General features: G+C 42.6%; 1 protein-coding gene across 14 annotated transcripts in view; it reads right to left on the reverse strand.

Moving 5' to 3' along the window:
* Positions 1 to 15362, reverse strand: part of fanca (FA complementation group A) — a 166485-nt gene that overhangs the window by 11755 nt on the left and 139368 nt on the right. For 8 of the 14 annotated variants that reach the window (XR_013299496.1, XM_077595441.1, XM_077595440.1 and 5 more), the window contains 7 exons: positions 14457 to 14516; positions 14262 to 14366; positions 8990 to 9105; positions 8407 to 8554; positions 4353 to 4415; positions 3639 to 3732; positions 626 to 707 (listed from right to left, as the gene is read on the reverse strand). Coding sequence is in view for 8 of the 14 variants with exons in the window: in XM_077595441.1 (XP_077451567.1) it covers positions 626 to 707; positions 3639 to 3732; positions 4353 to 4415; positions 8407 to 8554; positions 8990 to 9105; positions 14262 to 14366; positions 14457 to 14516 (668 nt within the window). In the remaining 6 variants the exon portion in view is untranslated. Of the gene's footprint in view, positions 1 to 625; positions 708 to 3638; positions 3733 to 4352; positions 4416 to 8406; positions 8555 to 8989; positions 9106 to 11649; positions 11797 to 14261; positions 14367 to 14456; positions 14517 to 15362 lie in introns of those variants that run through there. The other 6 variants (XR_013299498.1, XR_013299497.1, XR_013299499.1 and 3 more) reach the window with 4 other exon arrangements.

The following is a 15362-nucleotide window of genomic DNA, read 5'->3' on the forward strand; positions in this document are numbered from 1 at the left end:
TACACTACGAGCGATTCTTAGTATTTGGTAGCTCTGAAGATCCCTTAACAAGCAGCTTTGATTTGTCATTTACGTTAGCGAGTCTGTCTGCACCACACTTAAAATCCTGATGAGAGCCTGATGATTGTCTAAAGAGTCAGATATGAATGTTCAAAGAAAGTGTGAGTATTGGGCTGGGCACATTGCGATTTTGTGGTACAAACGAGACATTGTTCAAGCTTGATGGAAACCTCCAGACTGGATCAAATTTTACTCTCAGGCGATCTACCAATAGTAACTTGGCGATTGACGTAATAGTTTTAATAAGTGCATTTTTCAATTTATATGCGAAAAAACATCAGAAAATATTTGTTTTATTAAAACTATTGTTTTATTTAAAGGTCTTAAAAATGCTTTAATTTACAAAAATACAAAAGCTAAATGTTTTTTTAAAATAAAATATGTATTTATTGATATTCTCTATACATCTCTAATCTTAATTTGAATTTGATTGTAAAACATTAAGTCGACAAACATGATTTATCTTCATTGGCCACAAAAAATGTGTGTCGGGGCGAATGTGTTCCCCAGTCCGCCACTTTGACGCCTGTGATGTAAACAGTTAGGGAGGATCGAAATAACTAACTTGTAAAAAAGCCATGGAAGCAGTTGAGTAAATCGGTCAGATGTCACCAAGGTAAGACTCGGGTAACCACATTTTTCAGCATCTAAAGAAATATACATGCATTCTGTTTATATTGAATTACATTTCTAGCTACCAGTGTGGCTAAAGAGTAAAATATATGCATTAGGTATTTTTAACATTTCATCAGAAATACCAAGTCAGACAAAACAGAAATGTTATATATTTTGCAGTTGTTTTGAATTACACGTGACAACCATCTACACAACTAAAGCTTTTCTTCTTTTTTTAAAGTTTGTGTATTATTGGATTTAATAAAGTGAAAAATCTCAATTGGAAAAGTTACAAGAAACTGCTTGAAATTTACATGTAATAATAAAATAAAATTGTACGTTAACTAAAATTCATCTCATCGTTTTCCACTTTGTCCGAAGGCGGGTCTCGGGGGCAGCAGCTTCAGCATGGAAGGCCAGACTTCCCTCTCCCCAGCCACTTAATCCAGCTCTTCCAGGAGGACCCCAAGGCGTTCCCGGGGTAGCCGGGAGACAGTCTCCCCAGCGTGTACGAGGACCCACAGCTCGTGACCATAGATGAGTGTGGGAACATAGATCGACCAGTAAATAGACTCGCCTTTTGGCTCAGCTCCTTCTTCACCACGACGGACCGGTGCAGAGTCAACATCACTGAAGTCGCCGCACCAATCCGCCTGTCGATCTCCCGCTCCATTCTTCCCTGACTTGTGAACAAGAACCCCACCAGAGGTCGGACCTGATCCCTGACCCATAGAGGGCATGCCACCTTTTTCCAACTGAGGACCATGGTCTCAGATTTGGAGGTGCTGATTCTCATCCCGACCAGTTCATACTCAGTTGCGAATCGTTCCAGCGAGAATTGGAGATCACGGCCTGATGAAGCCAACAGAACCACATAATAAGCAAAAAGCAGGGATGCAATACTTAGGCCACCAAACCGTCCCCCTCAATGCCACCGGTCATAAAAGTACTGGACCCCACGTAACAGGGGTTCTGGAACACCATACTCCCGGACTATAAAAGTGATGAAAGGAATTGGTGACATAGGGCAGCCCTGGCAGAGTCCAACGCCCAGTGGAAATTGATCCGACTTACCACCGGCTACGCAGACCATACTCTGAGACTGGTCATAAAGGGACCGGACCCCACGTAACAGGGGTTCCGGAACCGCATACTCCTGGCGTAGCCCCGACAATACTCCCTGGGGACACGGTCGAACGCCTTCTCCAGGTCCAAAAAGCACACGTAGATTGGTCTGGCGAACTCCCATGCCCCCCTGAAAACCCCAGCTGAGGGTGTAGAGCTGATCCACTGTTCCACAGCCAGGACAAAAACTACAATGCTCTTCCTGAATCCGAGATTGGACCTCCCCACGAACCCTCCTCTTCAGCACCCCGGAATAGACCTTCTCGGAGAGGCTGAGGAGTATGATTCCCCTATAATTGGAACAAACCCTCCTCTTCAGCACCCCGGAATAGACCTTCTCGGAGAGGCTGAGGAGTATGATTCCCCTATAATTGGAACAAACCCTCCGGTCCCGCTTTTTAAAAAGGGGAAACACCACCCCGGTCTGCCAATCCAGAGGCACTGTCCCCGATGTCCACGCGATGTTGCAAAGGCATGTCAGCCAAGACAGCCCCACAACTTCCAGAGCCTTTAGAAACTCCGGGCCGATCTCATCCACCCCCCGGGGCTTTGCAACTGTGGAGCTTTTTAACCACCTCGGTGACTTCAACCCCAGAGATAAGAGAGTCCACCCCAGAGTACTGCTTCCTCATGGGAAGATGTGTCGGTGGAATTGAGGAGGTCTTCAAAGTATTCGGCCGACCGATTCACAACATCCCGAGTCGAGGTCAGCAGCACCCAATCCCCACTATACACTGCGTTGACGATGCACTGCTTCCCCCTCCTGAGACGTCAGCTGGTGGACTAAAATTTCCTTGAAGCCCCCAGTAAGTCAATCTCCATACCCTCACCGAACTCCTCCCAAGCCCGGGTTTTTGCCTCAGAGACAATCAGAGCCGCGTGCCGCTTGGCCACCCGGTACCCGTCGGCTGCCTCTGGAGTCCCATGGGCCAAAAGAGTCTGGTAGGACTCCGTTTTCAGCCTGATAGCATCCCTTACCGCCAGTTTCCACCAACGGGTTCAGGGGTTGCTGCCACGACAGGCACCAACCACCTTGCGGCCGCAGCTCTGGTCTGCCGCCTCAGCAATAGAAGCGCGGAACATGGTCCACTCGAACTCAATGTCCCCCGCCTCTTCGCGGACATGAGAGAAGCTCTGTCGGAGGTGGGATTTGAAACTCCTTCTGACAGGGGACTCCGCCAGGCGTTCCCAGCAGACCCTCACGAAACGTTTGGGTCTCCCTGGTCGTACCGGCATCTGCCCCCACCATCGGAGCCAACTCACCACCAGGTGGTGATCGGTTGACAGCTCCGCCCCTCTCTTAACCCGAGTGACATGTGGCTGCAAGTTCGATGACACGATCACAAAGTCAATCATCGAACTGCGGCCTAGGGTGTCCTGGTGCCAAGTGCACATATGGCCACCCTTATGCTTGAACATGGTTATTGTCAATCCACGACAAGCGCATTAGTCCAACAATAGAAACACCAATCCGGTTCTGATCAGTAGGGCCGTTCTCTTCCCTATAACTCCCCTCCAGGTCTCACTGTCATTGCCCACGTGAACATTGCCCAAGCAGTACGAGGAAGTCCCCGGAAGGAGCACTCTCAAGGACCCCCTCCAAGGACTCCAAAAGAGGTGGCTACTCTGAACTGCTGTTTGGTGCATACGCACAAACAAAATTTAGGTCCCCTCCCCCTACCCTCTCGTCCACTGAGGTAAACCCCAACATACAGGCACCGAGCCGGGCTACACACACACACACACATACACAAACACATACACATTCACATATACAAACAAATACACATACACACACAGAAGTTTAAAATTAAAGATAAGTAACCAGTTAGATTTACCTTTAAAATTAAAGATAAGTAGCCAGTCAGCTGAATTCAGCAAAAGGGTCAGGACTTCAGTGCATAGTTGTAAGGCTTTCTGATGGCACCGCTCCTAAGAAAAAGGATTTGTGACATGACAAACTCTTAAGATAAAGTTAAAAAAAACAACAACAATAACTTGTTCACTCAATACGAAATGTTATGTCACAAAACCCTTTGATTCCAAGACACAAAAACTGTTTAAGTTATGAAACATTAAACAAAATATAAATATAAACAAAAATGAAAGTGCATTCTCTCTCTCCCTCTCTCTCCCTCCCTTCCCCCCCCCCCCCGCGAAATCCGTATAATATTAGTACTATTAAACACATTTGAGTAATACTAAAGCACTAGTTATTTGTTACTTCGTTAATAGATGGCGAATTAGAACAAATAAAAATGTTTTTCCAATCCAATATCCTGTTTTGGGTGTTTTTTCAGAGGGTTGGAACAAATTAATTTGTTTTTAGTTAATTTCTTTGGGAAACGTTCGTTTGAGTTACGAGAAAATCGACATACGATCTCAGTCTCGGAACGCATTAAGCTCGTATCTCAAGGTACCACTGTATATGCGAGTAAATACGGTATGTTAAGAATGTGGAAAATATTTAAGGCAGGTGACTGTGTTTCAAAGTTTATTTATGGGTTAGTAGTGTACTCACTTTTTGAAGTTTGTTTTTAGGTTGTACTCACCTGAGGATGGAGGAGGGCTGACACGTAACTGTTCAAAGACAGGAAAAGCAAGAACACTAAAACCTGAAAGAAAAAAGAAAAAGCAACATCAACATTGCATCTATAGCCGCCCCTACTAGTCTATGTTGTTGATGACATAAGTGTGTCAGGGAGGAAAGCATACCGTCGACAATTGCACCATAAAGTCAGTTGAAAACACATTTGCACAGCTAAAATGGCGAGGTGTGGATGCTAGAGTTTTGGGTGAGGAAAAGGACAGTGGCACAATTAAAATGCCAATATATTAGGATAATTCCCTGCCAGTCTTACACCCAGGTACTAAAACAGCTGTTGTGAAACGACAGAGCCATTGTAAAGTAAATCCATACACAACTCAAGACAGGAATCGATGTTTATTAACAAAAAGGGCACGCCAAAAAAAATTGAGTATCCAAAGTATAACAAAAAACAGCACGACCGAGTCGGCGAATAAACTAAGGCTTTCAAAGTACAAAACACAAAAATACAAACATCAAAGGCAACAGAAACATGACAGTACCCCTCTTCAAAGGACGCCCCTTGGCGGAACACCTGGTTTTGCAGGATGGAGGGAGTGGGGATACGTCAAAAGTGACGGGTCAAGGATCCAGGAGCGGGGGATCCAAGAACGTTCCTCAGGGCCAGTCGACTAGATACTGCAACCCCCTACCCCGCCTACGGGAGTCGAGAATGGTGTCCGCACAGTGTACACGAGGCTGCCATCGACCAGACGAGGGGGATGAGAAGGCACAAGCGGAGGAGGGTTCAACAGGTTTGAAGACATCGGCTTGAGCAGGGCGATGTGGAACACGGGATGAACCTTCATGGAGCTGGGAAGTTTGAGTCTGATGGCCACCAGGTTCACAATCCTGTGTATCTCGAAGGGGCCCACAAACTTCGCACCCAGCTTCCTGGATGACCCAGGGAGACGCAAATCCTGCGTAGACAGCCAGACCATCTGGTCAGGATGATGGGTTGGGGCAGGTCCCCTATGACGGTCCGCAATTATGCGGTTGCGGGCTGCCGTGCGGACCAATGCCGCCCGAGTGTCACTCCAGACCTTGTGGGCACATCGAAGGTGGATTTGGACTGTTCCGTGCTTGCAGGAGATCATGATATTCCCATGGAACATTTGCCAAATTGACAGGACTAGGGGTTGTCTGCAGTTTACTGGGAAATAACAATGCAGACTTCAAACAACGAGCATAGCAAAAAATGCTCCAAGTCTCCACTTGCGACCTGGCCCAATCTATATGAGGGTTTTGCACCATCAACCGAGGGAGGCCCAAAATGATTGGGGCTGATTTGCATGGCATTACAAGGAAGCAGCGGACTTCACCATGGTTTCACGATATAGTTTAACATTGAGTGGAGTAATTAAATATCTTACGTCCACCAGGAGTCGCCCATCGAGATCACACACACACACTCTTAGTGACGGAAAGCCTAGTCAATGGACATTTAATCGCGGCGATCACGGACGGGTCGATAAAACAGTCATCCGCTCCTGAGTAAATGAGAGGAGAGCACTGAATTTGAAGTTCTTGTCCCCAAAACATAGTACCACTGGTATTTGTAGCCTCCTAGTTTCCTGATGCTCTTCTTCCTCTTGCGTGCCGTGTGTGGACTCACCCGAATTACTGCAGACATAAGAAGTCTCTGTCCTCTCTCCTCCGGAGCGAGGGACTCCATTGGAGGTAAATCCACATTGGTGCGAGAGAGAGCCGCAGCCAAGTTGCACGACTTCCACTGCCGTCGAATCAGGAACCCGCTCCGGTGCCAAAACAGACGGTGAAACATCAACCTTCCTCGCAGCCGTTGAGCAACTCCCCACAGGGGTTCTTCGATGGCTACAGCTCTCCCCGGCACGTTCTCGCTCACGCTCCCGTAGCCAATTAACCAGCCGAATGACCAAAGCCATCAGCTCCTCCAGACCGGTTGTGTCGTCCCGAGCAGCCAGCTTATCTTTGACAGCAGGGGAAAGCCCGCATCAAAAAATACCACACAGTGCCTTGTCGCCAAATCTGCACTCCACCGCCAGGATTTGAAACTGGATGGAGTAGTCAGCCACGGTTAGATCGTCTTGAATAAAGTCCAGCAAGCGGCTGCCTGCCTCCTTGCCCCCGACCGGGTGATCAAAAACTGTGACGGACTCTGCTTTGAAAACGTCGAACGAGTCACGGAAGGTCGTTTGAGCGTTGCTTATCGCCAGGGCCCAAGAGGATGGCCTACCGTTGAGAAGACTCGGCTCTACTATTTGGGCAGGTGGCATCAAACTTCCAACTGTTATTGATAGCGCACTCATCACCTTTATCAAATCGCAGATCAATTCCTCATGCCGGCTGATCATGTGATTATGACCAGCGAGCGCGTGACCAATGCCTTACGGAGTTGTGGGATCCACTTGGTCGGAATATTCTGTTGTGAAACGGCAAGCCTTAGTAAAGTGGATCCATACACAACTCAGAACAGAAATCGATGCTTAAAAATGTAATATTTATTAACAAAAAGAGCACACCAAAAATACGAGTCTCCAAAGTATAACAAAAACAGCACAACCGAGTCGGCGAATAAACTAAGGCTTTCAAAGTGCAAAACACTCTCCAAATGTAACACGTAGCATTGGCGTAGCATTCGTAACCATTAGCTTGAGTATGGCGAGCGTCAAGACTTTTTTTCTTTTTCTTTACACCTTGTTGTGACATAATTAATTGAAAATATACTCAACAGCTGAGTCTAAATAATCATAAAAATAAGTGCTGCGTTCGTTGTTGTGGACGAGATTCGACTAAATCTGATCCAATTCAATTAGATTAGTAGTCTAGGGCTGAAGAATCAACAGAAACTGAGTACAACACTGCTGAAAGAACCAGCCACGTCTCATCTTCAATGTCCTTGCTGATGGAAGGAGATTTTAACTCAAAATCTCTCGATACATGGCCCCATTCATTCTTTCCTTTACACAGATCAGTCGTCCTGGTCCCTTTGCAAAAAACAGCCCCAAAGCATGATGTTTCCTCCCCCATGCTTCAATCAATCAATCAAAAGCCTTTATTGTCATCATACACAGTGGGTATGGTGTTCTTCAGATGCAATTCAGTAATCTTTCTCCTCCAAACACGTGTGTTTCTACCAAAAAGTTCTATTTTGGTTTCATCTGACCATAACACATTCTCCCAGTCCTCTTCTGGATCATCCAAATGCTCTCTAGCGAACCGCAGACGGGCCTGGATGTGTACTGGTTTCAGCAGGGGGACACATCTGGCAGTGCAGGATTTGAGTCATTGGCGGCACATTGTGTTACTGATAGTAGCCTTTGTCACTGTGGTCTCAGCTCTCTGTAAGTCAATCACTAGGTCCCCCCGTGTGGTCCTGGGATTTTTGCTCACCGTTCTTGTTATCATTTTGACGCCACGGGGTGAGATCTTGCATGGAGCCCCAGTTCGAGGGAGATTATCAGTGGTCTTGTATGTCTTCCATTTTCTGATAGTTGCTCCCACAGTTGATTTCTTTACACCAAGCATTTTACCTATTGTAGATTCAGTCTTCCCAGCCAGGTGCAGGTCTACAATTTTGTCTCTGATGTCCTTCGACAGCTCTTTGGTCTTGGCCATAGTGGAGTTTGGAGTGTGAGAGACTGAGGTAGTGGACAGGTGTCTTTTATACCGATAATGAGTTAAAACAGATGCTATTAATACAGGTAACGAGTGGAGAGCTCGTTAGACCTTGATAGAAGTTAGAACTCTTTGACAGCCAGAAATCTTGCTTGTTTGTAGGTGACCAAATACTTATTTTCCACTCTTATTTGGAAATAAATTCTTTAAAAATAAAACTGTGATTTTCAGTTTTTTTCCACATTCTGTCTCTCATGGTTGAAGTTTACCCATGTTGACAATTACAGGCCTTTCGAATCTTTTCAAGTAGGAGAACTTGCACAAATGGTGGTTGACTAAATACTTATTTGCCCCACTGTATATGTTCAAATACACACATTCACCCACACAAGCAAACACATTTTTCAAGCCAGTTGTTTTACCTCTTTGTGTTTGATGTCCCTCTCTGGTTGCAACATTGTGAGAGCAGCTCTGACATCTTGTTCGCACCCTTGTAAGACAGCATACAAACTGGAGGCGAACAACAATGCTGGAGCAGAGGGCATCTGCAGCAAAAGACCCCTCATCAAACTGTAGAACAAAGATCAAAATAATCAAGGACCAATTTTATAATTTGGAAGACTTGTGCTTACTTTATTTTTTTTTTTAATATTTATTAAAAAAAACAAAAACATGTACATTAACATGTACATGCGCCAGATTGGGCCACAGGTTTCGATGAAGCGGGCATTATTAATATTAGGGTGGCCATGGCGCAGTTAGGACCTCAAGTTGTCCTACAACTGAAGGGTCAACAGTTTGATTTCAGGCTATGACTGCCCATCTTTGAAGTGCCCACTGCCAAGGCACTGAACTGTAATTTACCCTCCTTAGCAGGTAGGCCTTACATTGCAAGGGCATGGTAAAAATCTGTAGATAAAGGCAGTATACAAGTATATTCAACATTTACCATTATTAATACTTTGTTTTTGCTTTTTTAGTTTTTGGGATATATTATATTTATACCTGCACGCCCAGCTTCGACTGGTATTGATGAGCTGCAGTTGTTCTGGTGGACTTTCTCCAAAACGCAGACGACGCCATAATGACAACAGCACTTCTGACAGTTGCTCCCACCAGAGCTAAATCATTCATAACCAAAACAGTACAAAAATAATAACAAAGAACTTCAAAACAAACTACCGTAATTACTCGAATATAACGCGCACTCGAAAATAACACGCAGGTAATTTTGGGCCAAAAAAATCTGGAAAAACGCAGTACTCGAATATAGTGCGCACCTAAAATTTCCCGCTGATGAAAATCAGAAATCTTACCTTTTTTTCTTCGTTTCACGATTGTTTTGTTCAAAACCGGATAGAGAAATCTTAAGGTACGAGCGTGTCGAGTGTCGTGCAGTTGGTGGAGTTATGCGTTTGAATTTTAGGGCAATAGATGATACACAGAGTGGACAAACATATCATGTAGACATGTTATGTTGCAATACCTTTTAGACTTCCTTGAACATTGACTACATTTCAATTGACAATACCATGTTTTAATTCAAATATCTATTGTCATTCTCAAACAAGAAAAGGAACATACAAATTGAATAAATAAATGATTTGAAGATATGCACAATGGAAAAGACTATCACATGTAACAAGGGAATGTACTGCCCCCCGCTGGACATATTTCTAAATACAAGTACGTACTACACTACAATGTAGTATTCTATTTTCCAGCTTATTAATGCAGGATTGTGATGTTTGTGAGGCTTGACGATCTTTAATATGCGTGTATTTTGAATTCAAAGTTGGAAATTGCACAATGTCCGTGCGTCAAAGTGAGTTTGACAATGCTTTTTTCGATCGAAAATTTGTAATTTATTTTAGTTATTGATTATAACACGCACCCCCAACTATTGGAATTAATTATATAGCAAAAATATGCGTGTTATATTCGAGTAATTACGGTAATCACATAATAGAAGAGAATGAATTGTTATGTGAAAAAAATAGGAAATAAAGGGGGGGAAAGGAACATTTCATCTGTATAGACCATACTATGATTAGAGGTATAAAAAAGAGATTAACGTATTTTCACACCTACAGGGCACATTTAAAAGTCTAAAATTTTCTCTCAAATGGTTGATGTGCCCAATCGGTCAGTGTGCCTTGTTTGCGCAGAAAATTCAATTTTTGTATGGCTGTGACCGCTTGAGTGACTGGATGTATTTCTTTCCGGCACGCTACTTATTGCGATCAACGGAGCAGATGTTCACCCTAAAAATAGCCTCCCCGCGCATTCCAAGCATTACGGTAAATCCATTCAAAACATCCCAGGCGAGTGACAAGGCATTTGACTTCCATGTGCTCGCAGCGCTTTTAACCCTCAAAAACACTCAATACTGAGGAGAAACAGCTTTGCAAACGGCTTGGGAGTGATGCATGTCGCGAGTTACAATGGATTGTGGATGACTGGGCTCAAGTGTCGGCCAGCACTTTTGTTCGAGCTTTCGCCAAAGCTGGAATCAAGTTCCCGGAATACACAACTCTGGCTGACAGTGAGATGGAGCATAGCATGTTGAACGCCGAACTCTTTATATGAGATACAGAAGATGAGGAGTTGGACGGTTTTGTGGATGTTTTACTGCTTTAATTTCTATTAACTTGTGTACCTTTTACCTAAATAAAGCACTATCAAACTTAGTTTTGCTCGTGCTGTCTTAAAAAAACACGCTAGTGGCTAGCATAACATATGCTAGCAGCTAGCATAACATAGGTACGCTACCTGCTAGCATAACATACGCTAGCGCCTTATCCGATGAGGTCCCCTATGTATTGACAAAAAACTGAAAATTTACCCGCAACTGAGACTGGGTCCTTTTAGACGGTGCGTTTTATAGGTGTGAAAATATGGTACTATTACCTATTGCCTAACTGTTGTTTATTATATTAGGTATGATTATACATTGGAAACATTAAAAAAAATCCATTTTCGTACAAATAAATCCTACATTCAAATGTATTAGTGCTTAATATATTAATATTAATTCATAATGATTTTAATAATAGACTCTTGGGCATTTGTCAAAGTATCCTGATATCAGGTCCCATTTATTCCTATATTTTAAATTTGAGTTAGCAAATTAGTTGGATAATATCCATATGGAGTCTTTGAAATGGATATACTTATGGCGTGTGCGGCCGATTGATCGCCGGTCTATTGGTCACTGTCTTTTGGTGGCCGTCTTTTGGTCGCCGATCTTTTGGTCACGGTCTTTTGGTCACGGTCATTTGGTCGGCCCGTCCGCGACAACGGGCGACCAAAAGACCGGCGACCAAAAGACCGACAACCAAAAGACCGACGACCAAAAGACCGGCGACAAAACAAGGTAAAACAACACGGTCTACGCATCAATAAAAGCCAACAATGGCCATGAGCAGTTTCACTGAGCCGACGTGTGAGTGTATAAGAGTTTGTATGTACATGCGTTGTCCCTTTAAGAAGCTACGTCAGTCAGGGTCTTAACAAGTCCTCCAACAAAAAACAATAAAAGTCCGGGAAATTTGGAGCTTTTCTTTAGCCTAATAATTACTATGGCATTAAGTATGACTAAATAGTAATTTGCAGTTTGTACTTAGGGAATTTGAGCAATGATTTAAATGGTAATTATCACTTACCTTCCGGGCGACCAAAAGACCGGCGACCAAAAGATCGGCGACCAAAAGACCGGCGACCAATCGACCGTGTACCATTTATGGGGGGATTGAACACACCTTGGTCATGTATTGCCCTGGAGATCATGTGGAGCACCGGTCAAACAATCCCTTCCAAAAGAATTTATGTTTAGAAAACAAATTAACCCAAAAGTTGTATAGTGACGCCGCATTCAGCCCAACACCAACCTTGTTTCGACATGAGACTTCCCATGAGACAATATAGTAGCCCACCCAAGAAAGCTTATGTACAAATTTGGCTTTTCTCTCAGTGCTCCCAAAGCATCGTATTTATTCATTCACACCTTAAATTTCAAATTTGGACTTGGCTGCTGCATTTCATTAAACTTTAATATGATAAGATATTTCTACCATAATCTGTCGCTGCCATACCTGAAAAGGGCTTATTGGCAATATGATAAAATATTTCTGCCATAATCTGTCGCTGGCATCCCTGAAAAGGGTTTATTGGCAATATGATAAAATATTTCTGCCATAATCTGTCACTGCCATCCCTGAAAAGGTCTTATTGGCAATATGATAAAATATTTCTGCCAATGTTGACCAGATTCCAGCACATGTTTTATGCCATGAAAGGCCTGCCAAATTTCGAGTGTCTAGTGCAAAATAGAGTTAATTTCCAAATCCCCTTGAATTTGTTTTAGAAATGGGAGCCTCATTTCCTAAGTAGTCTAGAACCCAACCACCACCGCAGTTTGTCAAACCCAAAAATGACAAAAAAATCTGTTTTTTGTTAGAGGTTTTGGAGCTTGGAGAATTGTCAATTACCCACTTTTTAAGATTGTCCTTGCCAATCAATACATTTGCACTCTAACATTTAGCTAATTAAACCCTGTAATTGCACTGCCAAGCCTGATAGTTTTCTTCTCTCAAATGCCTTTAAAGCAATAGTAAGCAAACTCATCTAGTTGACATTAATTGTTTAATTCTTATGCAATCCGTAAATATTCTAATAGTCATCAATATGACGCTTGACAGAGCATATTCCACCCGCCCAGGACAGAACAGGGAATGTCTTCCAAGCACTGAAAACACTCCATTTCTCCCAAGGCCTAGGGAAATTATACCTATTCTAAAATCAGTTAACTTATCCAAACCAGCCAACTACTACTTAATTAATTGTTTGAATGAATCCCGTTTCTGCATTGTTGTTTTATGTTTGATATCATTAAAACCCAAATACTTCTTAATATTTAAGCTCTAATTTGCAAATCACCCCTATATTGTTGACCTACCCAAGGACAGCGAAATCACTGGCTGAATTCCTCCCGCCACCGAGTCGTCTGACCCCCACCAAAGAGACGATGTTTACATTAGATAGGAGACATACTCCGTAGCCCGTTGTTACAAATAAGACCAACAATAAGGCAATTCGATAAAAAAATAACCTTTCACTAGGCATGTCCCAATGATAAACTTTAGTGTTTGATAAGATGACTCACAAATTGTTGCCAATAGGCCCTAATATTTTCTATTTTCTCATCTTTTTCTCTCCAAACAACTAATCACTAGTGTTTTGAATAAACCACCCATTAAAAACCAATAATATTTTATATATATATATATATATATATATATATATATATATATATATATATATATATATATATATATATATATATATATATATATAATATATATATAGCAGTTCAGAAAATGAATGATTGAACGTGTGCCCTATGTGTGTGTATAAGGGGAACATTTAGCCGAGGTTGAAAGGTATCTGGAGATAATCTTGAAACATGGATAGTGGTTTTTGTGAGACAGCCAATGAGAGCCCAGTAGAGTGTATCGAGGTTCTAAAGTGAGAATCAATGCATCCGTGATAATATTTTCAAAATAAAATAACGGATCAGGAAATGCATTTACTTTTTGAGGGATTTCGTAACTTGGATCTTTTTTTTGTATTTCGAGGCACTCATTTGCATATAAAAGCTTCAGTAAGCTGAAAATTTTGTACTTAGAGGCCTTCAGAAGTAACACGCTTATTTATTATCTATTTTATTTATTTTGCAATTTCTTTCCTGTGTCTGTTTTCAGCTTCTTGCTACTGCAACAAAGTGCATTTCCTGAGTATGGGATGAAGAAAGTTTAATCTAATCTAAGACCAGTGGTATACCAACGTGAGGCTCCCATTGGTGGGGCACTCAAGGTCATGCCAGTGCCACTTAGATGTACCAACGCAAGACTCATATTGGTGGATGTAGCGGCGCTCGAGGTTGCGTCACGAACACAAAGGTGTGCCAATGCAAGGCTCAATAGGTGTGTTCGGGACTTAGCAGGTTTCACATTTTAACTTACAGGTTAACGCAGAGCCATATGCACTCGTCAAGAGACATATGGCTCACGAGCCATCGGTTCCCGACCCTGAAATAACTAAGATGATACAGCACGTAAAACTTTATTATGCAATACAGTATCCACAACATGGATCATGATATGGCCGTAAGTCCACGATTGTCTGTAAAAATGACTATGAAAGGATTTTCAGGACACGCCTCAAGGAAGAAGTATAAGGAGAAAAGTACTCCAGAGTTTTAAAGAATGATGCTTACCACTGTTGAGACCAGCAGTAGCGGGCAATGATGACTTATCTCAGACCAGATCTTGTTGAACTCTTCAGCCACATTACTGCAGCGTGCACTTCCACATAAAATGCTCTAAAGATATAAAAATATAAAACAAAAAATACTATTTCTTCATGAGGTAAGAAACAGGCTCCAGGTGGTTTCAAGATATTTTATACTCACTCTGAGAAAGTGTGAGGTCAATTCAAAAGACAACAAGCCATTTGTTGACCATGCAGTCCTCTAACACAAAAAAAGAATAAGACAAGAAAATATATATCACATACATCTTGTGTAGAAGTGTGTTTTTTCTCCCATCAGGTGATATGATTCATATCCCAATTCGCAGGTCATAATTCAACTCACTTAAAAAAAATCTGAGCAAAATGGACATAAAAGCACATTGATATAAATTGCTGAAACCTCATTGTCCCCCTCTCTCTGTGTCACTGTATGTCAATGTCTCTCTCTTTTGCTTTCAAAGCAGAAGGAGATGCTCAACCAAGTGCATGCCTGCACCGAAGTCAGTCGAGTGAACCTCTACACCACGAGACAGCTTATTCACAACATATGGTATGGAAACCTGGTAAAACAAACTACCAGTATGAACACAACCTCAAATGGAATTTACAATTTTAAGAGAGTCTAATTCATCATCATAACATTTAAATTTTTTCAAAGTCTGACTCATAATCATCAGATTCACCCAGTGGCGGTCCGTGCATTTTCTCGTAGCGCCTTCAACAAATCAAGCCGAACCTCAAAAACTATTTTATGGCTATAAAACCTCTACTGCATCAATGCACAAAAATGGGGTAAAATCCAGCCGAAAACAGCATTTATTGATTAAATACAAATACTGGAGCTTTTTAGACATCAGAACCTGGCCCGGAGTATCATTTCCCCGGGAAAAAGACAGCGATGAACGTCGATACGTCCATACGCGAAACGGCAAATATTGCACTAAAATGGGGTAAAATCCACTTCCTAGCAGCATTTATTGATTAAATACAAATACTGGAGCTTTTCAGACAACCGGGCCAGGGGGTGATTTCCCCGGGAAAAGACAGCGATGGACGTCAATGGCGA

This window comes from Stigmatopora argus, chromosome 3, assembly GCF_051989625.1.
Source record: "Stigmatopora argus isolate UIUO_Sarg chromosome 3, RoL_Sarg_1.0, whole genome shotgun sequence".
Classification (NCBI taxonomy): Eukaryota; Metazoa; Chordata; class Actinopteri; order Syngnathiformes; family Syngnathidae; genus Stigmatopora; species Stigmatopora argus.